The sequence below is a fragment of the Hetaerina americana genome, unplaced genomic scaffold (genome assembly GCF_022747635.1).
Source record: "Hetaerina americana unplaced genomic scaffold, ioHetAmer1.1.p SCAF_10, whole genome shotgun sequence".
In the NCBI taxonomy this organism is placed as follows: Eukaryota; Metazoa; Arthropoda; class Insecta; order Odonata; family Calopterygidae; genus Hetaerina; species Hetaerina americana.
The window spans coordinates 72,231,109-72,245,832 of NW_027286070.1; the positions used below are offsets into that span (position 1 = coordinate 72,231,109).

The 14,724-nt window shown below is 35.3% G+C and overlaps 1 protein-coding gene across 1 annotated transcript; it reads right to left on the reverse strand.

Moving 5' to 3' along the window:
• Nucleotides 1–1,056: 1,056 nt before the first annotated feature.
• BBS8 (tetratricopeptide repeat protein 8) lies at nt 1,057–8,964 on the reverse strand. Its single transcript, XM_071599002.1, has 4 exons — nt 8,774–8,964; nt 5,481–5,664; nt 3,913–4,173; nt 1,057–1,170 (listed from the first exon to the last, which is right to left on the reverse strand). Exons 1-4 carry the CDS (start codon nt 8,962–8,964, stop codon nt 1,057–1,059), a joined length of 750 nt encoding a protein of 249 aa, XP_071455103.1.
• Between the last annotated feature and the right edge of the window lie 5,760 nt (nt 8,965–14,724).

Below are 14,724 nucleotides of genomic sequence, written 5' to 3' on the forward strand. Positions count from 1 at the left end.
TGCTCATTCATTGAAAAATTTTGTGTTTCTGCCATATTGGCACTTTGAATGGTGACCCATGTCTTTACCCATACCTGGACTTAATAATGAATCAATATAATGTTTAAATAGGGTCACTTTAATGGTAAGGGCCTACATAATGGCTTTCTTCGCTGTTCCAAATCCATGGAGCTTTTTCAGGGACATCCATTCGCCACTTGAGAGCAAATGAGGGGAGCACTCACTTCAAATGACTAACTCGAATTAATACTCATAAAAATATTTCTCAATGATGAAAAATTCGTTGCAATTTTCCACAGTTAAAACTTTATTGCTGACCATGGTTTCGATACACTGTATCATCATCAGGTGAACAGTGTATCGAAAACCATGGTCGGCAATAAAGTTTTAACTGTAGAAAATTGCAACAAAGTTTTCATTATGTCTCGATTCCACAACATCACGCCTGACTCTTCACTTTCCGAAAATATTTCTCATTTGCATCAATCAGTGTCATGTATATCAATCAGTGTCATGTAAGGAACATCTGAGTGAGATATCTAATGAGCATAAGATATGAGAGCTGTAACTGATGCCCATCATAACAGCTCAATGCCATGAGTGAGTAATAGTTTACGATTCAATATTTATGAGGCCAAAGTGAAATCACTCACAAGTGGTCCATCATTGATTCCTAGGCATTTTCAAATCGCCCAAGCATTCACAAATACGCCTATTACTGAAGTAGAATGCACATTGATATGATAGCACAGTGCTAGAGTTTTCTGCACAGAGACCCAAATCTCCATTACACCACTCATTCTGAAGAAGATGAATATACTTAGATGCCAATTGTTCTCAATGTTATTCATGGAGAAATGCTAATATTGTTTTCCAAATAGTCACCAAAATTTACCTTGTCCACCAATAATGTTTTATTTAAGCAGAGTAGCAGCATCCCAAATTGTTAGAAACAGCCTCTCAGAGTCATTCATCTTTTTATATTGACATGATTAATGTCATTTTTGCTCATACCAGCATATAAAAATGACTGCCACTCCTCTTGGGGAGGGCAGTTCACAGTGTAAGGCGACCATGCAAACGATCCAACAAATTCTTGCATTCAATGTGCTCAGGATGAGCTCGGTGTGCCTTGAGAGCCAGGGTAAGACTTGCTTGGGTGTCACCCATCTGCAAAACATAACACAATCAACTATCAATATACTAAACTCAACAATTTCAAAAGCTGTGTAAATATTCACCAGTGTTTTTCTAAGTTACCCGGGGGCAAACACAGCGGCCACTTTGGAACAGTTTTGAAAAAATATTTAAAACGAATTTTTTTAAAATAACTATTGGCTGGCTAATGAAGAATCCCCAAATCAAAACCACAGTTAATCACATGGGGGTTGGTTTAATAGATGAGGATAAAGCTCGCCTCAACAGCATGTGAAATTCACCATTCAACGTAGGGCTGGCAGTTTTTCCTCCCTGTGTCACCAGTAATTTCCGAGGAAGTTCAGGTGCATAAAGTATCACAGAGCTTGAAGTAAGTTGTTTTATTAATACAATAGATAGTGCCAGATAATGACAATGTTCATTTGCTTATATTCCAACATAAAGGGCAATTTTGTTTTCTTTTACTAGTTGTTGAATAAATAAAATAAATGAATAAGTGGATTTCAAAAGGTGCAGTGGTTTTCAAATTAGAACAATGTTTATAATATGGCTTGTGATATTCCAAAGACACTGCGGGAGATGCCATGACAGTGACTTTTAACGGAGTCATCCGCTAATATTCATTTCAATGTAACAATTTCAGAGTGTAAAAATCATTCGCCTTGACCGGGATCTGGGTACGAATCCCGGTCAAGACGAATGATTTTTACACTCTGTAATTGTTGCATTGAAGGCTTGAGTTATTTTTAGTTTTGCCCTCCAGTCAGCCATGTCCCCACCTGTATGTAAAAACCTGATCGGAAATATAAATGGATTGAGAATTCTAGATGCTCATTTTGGCACACTCGTTGACTTTAAACATCTTCAAAAATTATTTGCCAATGTACAAAAGAAACTTAAATGCAATGCAAAACTTCCCTCTCATCGAAAGGCATCTGAATTGTGATAATGAATATTGTAGAGGAATGCGTATAATCCAAAAAATGTAAGTAGCTCCAAAAACATGTCACATCTTAATACTCCACCAAAGTTTTGTCAGTAGCGTATTGGGTTAAGTTGGGTCATTAATGTGTCTTGCCAATACACATTACATTACTGTACTGTCTCCATAGGGAGGACATTGATGTGTGTCTACCAGGAGCAATGATCATTGCTCCTGCCAGCACAGCTCTAGGTGTCTTCAGATAAAGAAGAACTTCCATTGTGTCAAGGTTGAAGTCTATTACAAGGGAATGCTTCTTATATACAACACATATTTCCTTTTGTCCTCATTTTTTTGCTTCAAAGATAAGTTGGAAAAACCTCAGGATTATAACTTCAGAGTTCAAGAACTCAAAAATGAGCCATTTGATGACTACTTATACAAATGGTTCACTGAGAAACACAGTAAATGGTTTCCAAGTGCAGCTCCGATTTTGAAGATGAAAGTTGAAAAATTATAAAGTAATTTGAAACTTAATGCCGAGTTCTCAGTCACATATTTCTATACATTGATAGAATTGGAAGAACTATCTCAGAATTAGAGAAATAAAAACTGGCAATGAATCAAAATCATCAGATATTGATAGTTCAATAAATGTTCATATCAACTTAAAATGTATATTTACAGGCTTCTGTAATGAGAAACGTATAATAGGGTTGTTCCCTTGAATTTCTTTATTCCCTCAATCAATTTGTTCATATATATTCTTTATGTGTATAAATATAGCTCCAGCATGATAAATCTGTTCACGCATGAAAAATCTATTTCTTTAAATTAATGGAAACCAAACTTCACAGCAATGAGAGAATGCAATGGGGAATTATAAATACTGGGAAAGGGTACACATGACGTTACAGGAACCAAAGGCTTATATACAATACAAAGTTACAACATTTTCTCCCAGTAAATCACTCTCCAAAAAGTTTTATAAAAGCAGAATCACATTGAAAATTTGCAAAAGTAAGCACTGTAATGCATTGATTTCTCAGTTATGGCTACCTGTATTTGGAAAATTCAGGCATATCTAATTCTCCTGAATTCTATTTTTGATTTTTTCCTTCCATGCTCTTTTATTTGTACATATATTGTCATGCTATGGACCTATTCCCAAATTTTCCATCAATTTATGATAGAATCAGAGTATTTTTAAATACATATGCCCAAAATTTGCATATTTGCAAGACTTAATTGCTTCCATAACCAAGGAGTTGAAAATGAAGAAAACCATTTTTTGGTGATTGCTAGAGTTCCCATTAAAAGTCCTTGAAAAGACAATTTTTCATAACCTGAATATTTTGACAATTATATATTAACTTAATTATTTTCCAATGAAATTTCCTGAATATTTCTTGGTCAATGTTGTATTACATAATACAAAATCACACAAGAATTAGGAATGATGCACATTTCAACAGCTATGCTCTTTCACCAAACCTCCTGGTCTTCCACCAAGCCAATAAGGTCCTCTATACCCCGCTTAAAAATATTTTAACGAGTATCCTGTCATTCAGTATGTCTTCATCTCATGATGCACCTAAGGCTTTTTTCCAATGTTTTTACCAAATAAGTTGACCCTGAAGACAGAAGTTTCACCATCTTTACCAATGGAATCTTCAGAAAATGTTATCTTTGACATACTTCATAGCAAGCTCACCCTAACACAGTATTTCCTAGGACATTGAAAAAGTGGTCATGAAATATGATGTGCTGATAATTTCAATGCACACCCTTATACGCCCAACATTAGATTGCATAAAAATTCAACTGCTCACCTTTTCCAGTATGACAGCCAAGTTGTAGGCTGGTTCAAAGTCATCAGGAGCAAGTGCATATGCAGTCCTGAGGTGGGCAACCATGACATCAAGTGATGGCGATTGGGGATTATCACCAATCCCAGGTCCCTCTGCTCTTTCCATTGGGTCTGATGCCATCAAATCTAAGATTGCTAGGTTGTTGAAAGCTGGAGAATGATTAGGGTTATTCGAAATACAGAGATTTAGACACTTCATCGCCAGGACAATGTCTCCAACATTCTGTGGGAAAAGAGAATGCAAAATAATACGTATGTTATTCTTAAGTATCATCGCTAGGTCTAGTCCATTCCTAAAGTCATGTTAAACATTTGGTAAATAATAGCATATCTAGAATACCATTGCGCACTACTGATAGTAAGTTTTTACATAAAAAATGATGCACATATCCTAAATCAAAAATATAAATGTATTTATTTTATTAGAGAAGAAAAATTCTTCACCTCTGTCATATATTTCTTTAACTCTAATGGTTTCCCAAATCCCAATGAGGAGTAGATGCAAAAAAACTTCATTAAAATGCCAAAGAATACTCATGAAATAATTTAAAATATATAAGTCACGTGGCCACAAAATGAAATGGTTAAACCTAGCATGCCGATGTCTTCCTACAGAACACAATCCCTAAACAACTGTACATTGGTGTAAAGCTCCAACCATGGGGAAAATACATACCAAGTAAAGGAAATTTGAATGAGTTAGGGCCAAAATTCTGCATGATAGCATTGAAAATGCAAAATAGCATGATTGTAGCCAAAAGGTTGTGGATTTTATTCTTTCCAAAGGGGAACTGACAGATGTCAAAACTTCTTTATTTTTACATTTATAATGTATTTTTTTGAAATTTCGTACACAAATAACATTATGCCAAACCCAATATTTGACTGATCCTTGTTTGGTGTGAATCTTCTGCACAATAATCCTTATCAATTTCAGAGTTCCCCCCCGAGTTACCCGCGATCACTCTTTATTCCACCAACCCGTTCCCAGATTGTCCCTCACCAAACGGTCCCTTTTCTTCCGTCTCCCCACTTTACTGAATTCCCTTCCCGAAAGTATTGACCCCCTCTCACTCCCAGCCAACACATTTATAAACCTTTCTCTGACACATCTCTCACACCTCCCTCAATAGTATAGTCTTGTTGATGTTTGTATGTTTGTGTCCTTATATGTTGCTGTTATACGTGTCACTATAAATTGGCAATCCTGCTGTATGTGCACAATTTTTACTAAATAAAATAAATAAAATAAACCTTGGCAATCCAATTTGAAATACTTAGAAGCAATGACTTCCTCAAAATATTCAGTTCCCTTTATTATTCTTAGAATCCTCACCAGTATTCTCCCCACAAGTAAAGTCTGTATTAAAACACAGCTCACAATACAAGTGAAATTTTAAGCTAAAGACATCACAATATTTTTCATAAGATCTTGAACTTTATATAAGTTACTGAAAAGATCCAGTTTAAAGACACTTTGATTATTTTGCTCGGGATACATTAAAGCTGCATACAAAGATGTTTACTCACAATGGCGATGTGTGAAGCATTGTACCAAACTTGGCTAATAGTCTCAGTATCACCGGATGCTTCGGCCATTGCGATGGCCTTAAATAAATGAGGTAGTACCAAATCGAGTTGTTGCATTCCAAGACAGCAGAGAGCCATGTTGCATAACACCTCAACAGTACACACTCCTAGTTGCATCAGGTGCCTGTCAAACAATAGAGTAGCTTAATTGTGAACACTGCCACAAAGCACATGGCCTCAATTCTCAAAGGGAAGACGGTATTAGGATTTAATAATTGTATTAATATTATATACCACCACTATATTCCAGATTTGAACAAAAACATGGTCAAATGTTCTTCTGGGTAGAAATGATGATGCAAGGTTTTATACCCTGGGAAAAATACACCATCTTTGCTAACAAGAGAAAGAATTCAACTAAGAAACAATACTTTCATTTCAAACTTTTTTGCATTCCAGCTTCTTTTTCTTAATTTTCCAGATGGAGAAGTCACTACTATTTTGATATCCTCCTCGTCAGTTGGAAGCAGACAGCATAAAGAGAAGTTTACAATAAGTTTTACTAAATATGAGGTTTACTGAATATGAGGTTTACTGAATACGAGGTACGCGAACTTGGAATTTTCGCGGGTTACGTATATCTTATTTACGATTTTTTTGTGGCGTTATATATGGTACTTAAGTCTCTCCCTTGTGCCGAAAGGTTGGGTCATTTTGAATGTTCCGTTAATTTTTGACAGCTGTTTTGCTCGGACGTGTTTTGGCTTGTCTTCGATTTTTGCCTGTTCCAAAAAATGGATCAAAGAATCTGTATCAAATTTTATGTGAAAAACGAAATTAAGTGCGCGGACGCAATCAAAATGTTGACTGTGGCATATGGAGAAGCTATCTTGGACCGAAACAACGTGTATCGGTGGTGAAAAATGTTCTCTGAGGGCCGAGAAGATTTGAACGACGAAGAGCGTGCCGGACGCCCGAGCACGTCAACAATAGACGAACACTTTGATGAAGTGAAGAAAATAGTATTTGCCAATCGTCGAATCAACGTCAGAGAAATTGCTGAGGACCTAAACATATCGATTGGCTCGCGCTATTACTAATGATTTAGACATGACACGGGTCGCCGCGAAATTCGTACAAAAATTGCTCAATTTCGACCAAAAACAGCAACGCATTAACATTGCTAATGAGGTGTTGGACTCTATCCGCGACTACGAATCATGGGTTTACGGTTATGACGTGGAAACTCCCATTCTCCCAATCATCCCAATGGAAGCAGCAGCACGAGGCAAGACCGAAAAAAGTGCGCCAAGTTCGGTCGAGTGTGAAAGTTTTGCTTGCATTTGCCTTCGATTACAGGGGCGTGGTGCATCATGAGTTCTTACCTTAGGGTAGAACGGTAAATAAGGAGTATTACTTGCAAGTTATGCGCAATTTGCGCGAAGCATCCGCTAAAAAGGCCTGGATTTGTCGAAGAACAATGACAACGCCCCTGCTCACGCATCGTTACTTGTGCGCGTATATTTGGCCAAAAGTAACACACCAATGATGCCGCAGCCACCGTGTTCCCCAGATCTGGCCCCCAGTGACTTTTTCATTTTCCCGAAACTGAATGGACCCATGAAAGGACGATGCTACACGCTACCATTAACGAGATAAAAACTCCATCGAAGGAGGAGCTGTACAAAATCACAAGAAATGATTTTTTGAAGTGCTTCGGGGATTGGAAAAAACTTTGGCAGAAGTGCGTAATATCTAATGGGGATTACTTTGAAGGGGACAAAATAGACATTCATGAATAAATAAATTATTTTTGAAAAAATACAAAAGTCGTGATAATTTTTTACCAAACCTCGTCTATGCTCCATTTTTTTGCCATGAATAGTTATTAAAACAAGTTCTAAAAGGGCAAAATTCAACTGGGCTAAATCAAGGTATCCCCAAAGCTGAAACTACAGATCAAATCTATAGTAGTAAATTCAATTCAATGACTAAAGTGACTCCAGAAACCTGCCTGACTTCAAAAATATTTTTCTATAAATAATTCAACTTTGAGAATGATGCATGGAGAGAAGATATATTAGAAATGTGTAGGTACATTGAATTGTGAATGCATGCATGTAAAATATGACCAGTGATGTCCCCCGCTGCATGGGCTTTGGTCAAAGCTGACAGTTTAAAAGTTCAGTGTTGGTGCAAGATCCAGCGCTGTGATGAACTTTGCTGAGTGAGATATTAGTTAGATAAAAACTTTCTCTTCCATTAAAATTAGATGATCATTTGGCTGCCTTAACTGTTGCTTGATTAGATGAGGGAAGCATGGTCAAATTTGCCAAAACTTTAGCCTCGCTGAAGGGTATCTCGAGTCCCAGTTCTGATATCAAGTACTCTGCAACAGCTGAAGTCGATCTTTGTCTTGCCTTAAGTGCTCTCTTATACATCCTCAGCCTGATTTTAATTGGCCATTTAGCTAATCCTGGATGAAACCACTAGTACCTTGAATTTTACCTTCTGTTTTGAGAGATAGAATGGGATCATTTGAATATTGATTCAGATATCTCATTTTCCTCACTGAACTGATGCTGCTTTAAATATTGGCTCTTTGTTGGACATATCTATAGAGGGAGTGGTATCCAGTGTGAAAGGCTACTTAGAGAAGGTGTTTAGTTTGTTCTTGTCTTTCTAGTCACTATCCTCTCTTTTGTTCATTCCAGGCTCTTTTAAGAATGAAAGCTCACTTCTGTTTAAATTCCATCATGAAAACACAAATAAATGGAAAAACCCTCCATGAAAGATCCAGAGGAAAAGGATTAGCTATATAATCAAATTTACTGTAAACAAAAGTAATCTCTAAAAGCTTTATCACTAAGTTGCCGACATGTTTCAGATGATTTAAGTAGTTTTTTAGCTGTTCTAATTCCCATGAAAAATGTATAATATTATACTTGATTCATTTTTTCATGAAAACACAGGAACACATATTCAGAATTAAAAATGGGGCATCCTGATTTTAAGACGTGTTCCAATAAATTATAATGGAATTCTATGAAAAAAAGCAATAATTAAACTCTTGTCAAAATAATTGTAGCAGTTATTTCTTATTTTGTTCCGAGTACAAAAACCCATGATCAAAAAAGATATTGTAGATTTTCTGTGCATAAAGCAGAGAAATTCTGAGTAGCAATAGAAAATAACGACTCAAAATCACAGGTTATGATTGATTCAATGGACGCATTGAAAAATAATGAATTTAAAATTAACAACTAAAATTTAAATTCGTGAAAAATACTCACCTGTAAAATTGTAGAGCCATGTCTGGCTGTTCTTTGTAATAATAGTGGGTAGCCATGCAGGCAAGAGCCTCAGTATTCACTGGGTCATTTTGCAGGACATCCTTGTAGAATTTGATCGACATTTCTTCATCTCCTAGGGCTTCATAAAGCCTACGAGATGACAGTTGAACAGATAATTTCAAATGGTACATTTCTAATGAGTCAGAATGATAGTTAACACATAATATTGACATTTTTTCTATCAGTTACAGCAGATTACCCAAATTATTTTAATTACCAAATGAATAATATAAAGAGTTGGTAGAAATTGTTTCAAATACACTGACCAAGATCAAATACTCTAAATGTTTTCATCTGCAGAATATCATACCCATCCATCTATTAGTAACTATCCACAAAATTAAGAACCACTTTTGAAATGAAAGGAGAGCAAAACTTTGTAGCAAAGCAATCAGCAAGTAAGAGAGCAAGTCAGAATTAACCAAAGAGATTCTAGGAGTGATCAAAAAGCAAAAACAATAAGAAAATAATGTAGACATTTAATATTATAGTATTAAGAAATGTTTACTTGATCCTTTCATGTCCTATAAAAGTTATAACCAATGATGATGGAAAGAAAATTGTTACCTATGAGAAACATGTAATCTCTGCATTTCATTTTTTTGTTTTATTACCTTGGATCTTGAAATTTCTTCCTAGTAGTATTCTTAATTAGCTGTAGGTGAAGAGCTGGTCTGAAGAGCTTACCCGAACATCCCGAATAATGTTGTTCAACATATATGATCTCTAATTTTGGATTTCCAATTTTCATAAAAAGTACACAACCACGAGAGAGAGAATAAACATTTCCATTCATAGCTGTAAAACTTGATACTCAGAATGATACATGTCAATGACAATGTAGAGCAAGAGAGGGAGGTGCCTGGACAGGCAAATGTGTAGTTTAATGGCAAGAAAAAATTTATTAAGTGTCTCAATATGCATTAGGTTAACTGGTTAACCAATAGCAAAAGATTTTATATAGTTGTTGATTGCACTGTGAGTAATAACAGCAAAATAATGGAACAATTGTATGATTTTTCATAACTTGGTACATTGCTTGAAAAATATTGTAGCATGTATGAGGGAATTAAAATGCTTTCAAAATTTGGAAGAAAGGTTTTGGGCTAAGATGTAGAATATATTTAGACAATTAATTTCAGTCTAATACGGACTGAGTATCAATGTTTGAAAGCATATTCCTTCCTACAGCACTACAAGTATGTGTGAATGTAACTTTGGTAAGCCAAGATAAAGATAGATGTGGAATAACTGCACTGTGTATGGGATGCTATGACTTTAAGGAAGAAAAAAGGAGTTCTCTGAAATATGTTGAAATCAGGTTGTTTTCACCTTGCCTATCCCTAGAGGGAATAAGGCAAAGGCACTACTATATGCATGTACATAAAACAATTGTTGTAATCACAAATTTCATGTTGTGTTCTCGTGTATGTTCTTGTAAATTGCAGAGTATCATCAAAACCTATGAGAAAGATAAACCAATATTTTGAAGAAGTTTCAAGTGTGGGCAAATATCATTTGGAGTATCCAGCTACCCTTGTTTGACAGCAGGTACTCTACCTTTCCTCTTCATAAAAATACTTTACTTATTTATGGCAACACTAACATCAGTTTAAAGTAAGATGGCAGTCATGAGACTTTTTGAATAGCTACAAATGCATTCACTTTAACTCATTTATTGTTCACATGACCATTTTGTACAAATATGAGACAAACGCATTTCATTTACTTAAAAAGCTAAGATATTTTCCCAAACTGGAATTTTGTAGTAATTTTAAATAACTCTCAGTGAAAGGCTTCCTCTGTTGATTTTCCTATACAAGAATAGGATCAAAGGATTTTTCTGCCAGAGGGCTTCCCAAGGCTGCATTTGCCTGGAGTTCACCTATCCGTGCATGTGAACTTATCTCAAATAATTTAAGATTGAATTTAACCATGATCACTCACCTGGCAATTTCTGTCAAGAGGGTAACATCACCTGGGAAGTGTCCCAGGGCAGCAAGGCAAACAGAGATGGCAGCTAGGGGTTGGTCCAGTCGAGCATCAACACGGGATAGACGCAGAACACCACTCAGAGTACGCTTTCGTGGCTCTGCACCATGGGAACGCTGCCTCTCCGACACTTGACGCTCAGACTATGAAGAGAGGAAGCCATCCCAAAACAATGACCACCTTGCAATGTGGATACCAGAACAATTCCCAGCACTCTTTGCTTTACATACTATTAATAAACAAACAAAATATGCAAAAAAATGCATTCTTTGGACGCTCACCGATATTAAGTTAATGATAAATTTAGATAGTACTACTAAATACAAGTGAAATAAAACAGCTATGGTGTCCTCAATTGAATAATAAGAGGTATTCTACACTTCCAATTCCACACTTTTGAGGGAAAAAATATTTTTTATTTAGTGAATATTTAAAATATCATGAAACTTACAGCTGTGGTAGATAGCTTATAGGTAGTGACCTAAGGTTGGAATAAAATTATTACACTTATTAACAGCTTTTTCAAATGTAAATATCCAGTCGATTGAAATATTTATTCTATTACTTTCTTCATTCATTTAGCAACAATTCATTGTGTAAACATTCATTTCTAACTTTTGCTAATGTATTTGATGAACCTATAAGAATTTAATGAATTTTTATACCAACGAAGGAAGTTTTACCAAATCGATTGCCTGGAAATATTTTTAATATAATTTTCGTCTCTCACATCTTTTTAAATTGTTTATACATCCAATTCCAGATAATTTTTGTACAATTGGGATTCCCTGTCTGTTGTTTATATAACCCCACAGAAGAGTTTTTCACTGATAGATTTGTATTGCACTGGTCCGTTAATGGAGGGAAGGGGTTTGGAGAAAGTGTAGGGGACAATTGAAGAAAGGCTATTGGGATAATTGGATAAGGATTTCCATTTCAAGTCATTTTGGAAGTATAAGTTAAGTGAGGTGAGTTAAATAAGGCAGGTGAGCCTGCTGGGACACAGGAGTTGATCCAGGAAGTAATATTAGGGAAGAACTTTTTTCTGTATTCGCTAGTCTTCCATTTAACATGTTGATTGAAGAAAGCAATATTTTCTGATTCAAATGGGTCATTAATTTAGCATTATCATAGGATAGCATTAAACAGCTGAGCAAGAGATAAGTGAATATTTCAAAACATACAAACATCAACTTAATACTTCAAAAATGGTTAGTAATTATTTGAAACCTTTTTGAACTTTTTGTGAATCATCTCCCAACTTATTCAGATCTCTTCATTGAACGCATCAAGGGGGATATAGCCTCGTCACCACGCAATTTATCTTTATGGTTTCACCTCCATGTTTAAGGCAATGGTTGAAGGCAACACGAAGAGTAAGAACATGAATGAAAAAGAAGGCAAAAGGAATATGGTGAGCGGATAAACAAACGAGAGGAAGCTGCATCTAGCTAGGTAAAGTCACCTTTGTCTTAAACCCAAGGCTAGAAAGAAAAAAGGAAGGGAAAGCTATATTTGGCCTACAATCTTTATCTCTGCAGCACAAACACTATGCACAGCAAATAGAGAATATGATGGAGTGTCCTACAGCATATTATGAAATCTTTTTAAAAATAATCCTTACTTATGATCAATTACTCTATCTATATACCAGTGAGTTTAGCCATATTCATAAAAGTCACTAAAATTCTTTAATTCAATGTATTAATTCCATAAAGGAAGCTGTTTGATTCCAGGCAATCACCCTTGAATCCATGGACATAATAACATTCTATTAACTTATTTTCATTTCGATGTAACAATTTTAGAGTGTAAAAATCATTTGCCTTGACTGGGATCCTGGTTGGTGGCGAACGGTTTTTACACTCTGATATTGTTGCATTGAAATGCACATTAGCGGATGACTCCGTTAAAAGTTATTGTTGCGACATCTCCCGCAGTTTCTTAGAATTTATTTTCATTTCATTAAGTACATAACTTCTTGCAAATTATATGGTTGTTTGACTTTAATAAGTAAGTAGACTACTTTTTCCACAAAAACTTTTCACGGTTAATTGAAAGCTACATTCAGCAACATATTAACCTGGAATTAGCTTTTAACACTTTTTTCTGTAAAAATTTGCGAAAATGTTTTTAAAAAAACCTCAAGGTAACTTCTTTGTGTTTTCAAACTTATAAGACATTTTAATATATTTTATTTATCTTAATATATAGTTTCTTGTAGCTGTAGCTGCATACCCAGAGTAGTCAAAGTTTTTATTTGCATTATTGTTTTATTGAAAGAAATTTTTGTTTTTTCATTTGTTTGTTATACTTACATAACTTCAAAGTAACTATAATTTCATTCATTTATAACTCTGAAAACTTTTCCAAATAAAACTGGATCTTGCATATTTTGTAAGATATTACAATTTCGCATGATCTCACTGCCTTCATGTTACTAGTGCGGTCAGAGAGAGTTCCCTCAGGACTTATGAAAAAATGTAACTGTACATGGTGGTACAGTCTTATGTGATTTCCTTACGTATATTCCATCACCTCCTGGTGGAAGTCCCATGGAGGTCCTCAGAGCAATTCTGGACTCCCTCAATCTCCCAGTCAAAGCCAAGCAGCGACCCACCTGCTCCTCCCACCAACTGATATCCCCACGACGACATACCTTGGCAGCCTCAAGAGCTAATTCCATTGCCTGAAAAGTAAAGGAGGGAAGTCTAATGGCAAGCGGTTACGTTGTAATTGTCTGCCTGAAAAATCACCTAATGACCCATCATTTTTACTATGAAAAATGTCATGACATTTAAACTCACATAAACCATTCTCAAAAGCTAGGGAGAGTCAGAGGAAAACGTTTTGTTTCCTTCACATGTGGAAACCACCGACTGTGGGTATAAATGAATACTTTGAACATATACATAGGCTTTGCACCCAGAGCTAAACTGCACTCACAATTGAAAACAAAATTACAGAGAAGCAGGGAGTTGAATGCAAACACATTTTTATTCAGCAAGGGTTACTTCTCATGACATATATTCAATGATCAAAACCAATCTATTGAAACAGAGAGGCAATCACCATAAGGAGTCAAGTTTTGAAATCCCAAATATCACTTTAAATTGTAAACAGGAATACTCAAGATACGAAAACCTGACATTTAATTTCATATAAATTATAATTCATCAAAATAAACTTCATTGCTGCTACAAAATCCCATACGTAAAATATATTCAGAGCAATTGTAATTCCTAAATAGTTTAATACAGTTTGGATTCCTTAATAATGCTTCTCCGTTGTACAAAAAATTGAAAAAAATAATATGCATGATGTCATCCCTGCAACATCTGAAAACAGGTAATTGTTTGTTCAAGATCAACATTACCAATTCCAGCCTTCCAAGATATCCAATTCCCAGGGAATCTCCTCAAAACTTCAGAATTAATCTAATTTCATTTAAATAATCTATTACTTGTTTTTTATCAAATATCCCTGATTTTCCCCATTTTGGTGCTATCCTTCCCTCACGCACTCCATTATTCCATTTTGTGACACTGCATTTTAATGAATGTTAAACTGTTAATTTATTTTAATTATTATATAAAAATATTTCTGGACATGACACTCAATTACCAAATGGTGAATTAAAAGATTCCACTTCCATAATATGTTCCAGTGTAACAGTGCAGAGCTATTGGATGTAAGTACTTGATAAGAATTAAATAAAACTAGTTTCAAACCTATCAATCATCAGAAATCCCTGTTATGCACATGTCAACTATAATTGTATTCCTTTAGGAACTGACACCATACCAAACAAATTAACTTGGTGCGAGGAATCCTGATCATAAAAGCAAGCACACAGATGTAAGTATTAGGTATTAAAAAACATTTTACCAGCACGGTTG

Bases quoted from the DNA above. Each gene is read 5' to 3' on its own strand.
- BBS8 (XM_071599002.1), bottom strand. From the start codon at position 8,964: ATGTACCATTTGAAATTATCTGTTCAACTGTCATCTCGTAGGCTTTAT. The intron at 5,665-8,773 runs GTGAGTATTTTT...ATTGTTTGACAG, and splicing joins ATGGCTCTACAATTTTACAG to GCACCTGATGCAACTAGGAG. The intron at 4,174-5,480 runs GTGAGTAAACAT...CTTTTCCCACAG, and splicing joins ATGCTTCACACATCGCCATT to AATGTTGGAGACATTGTCCT.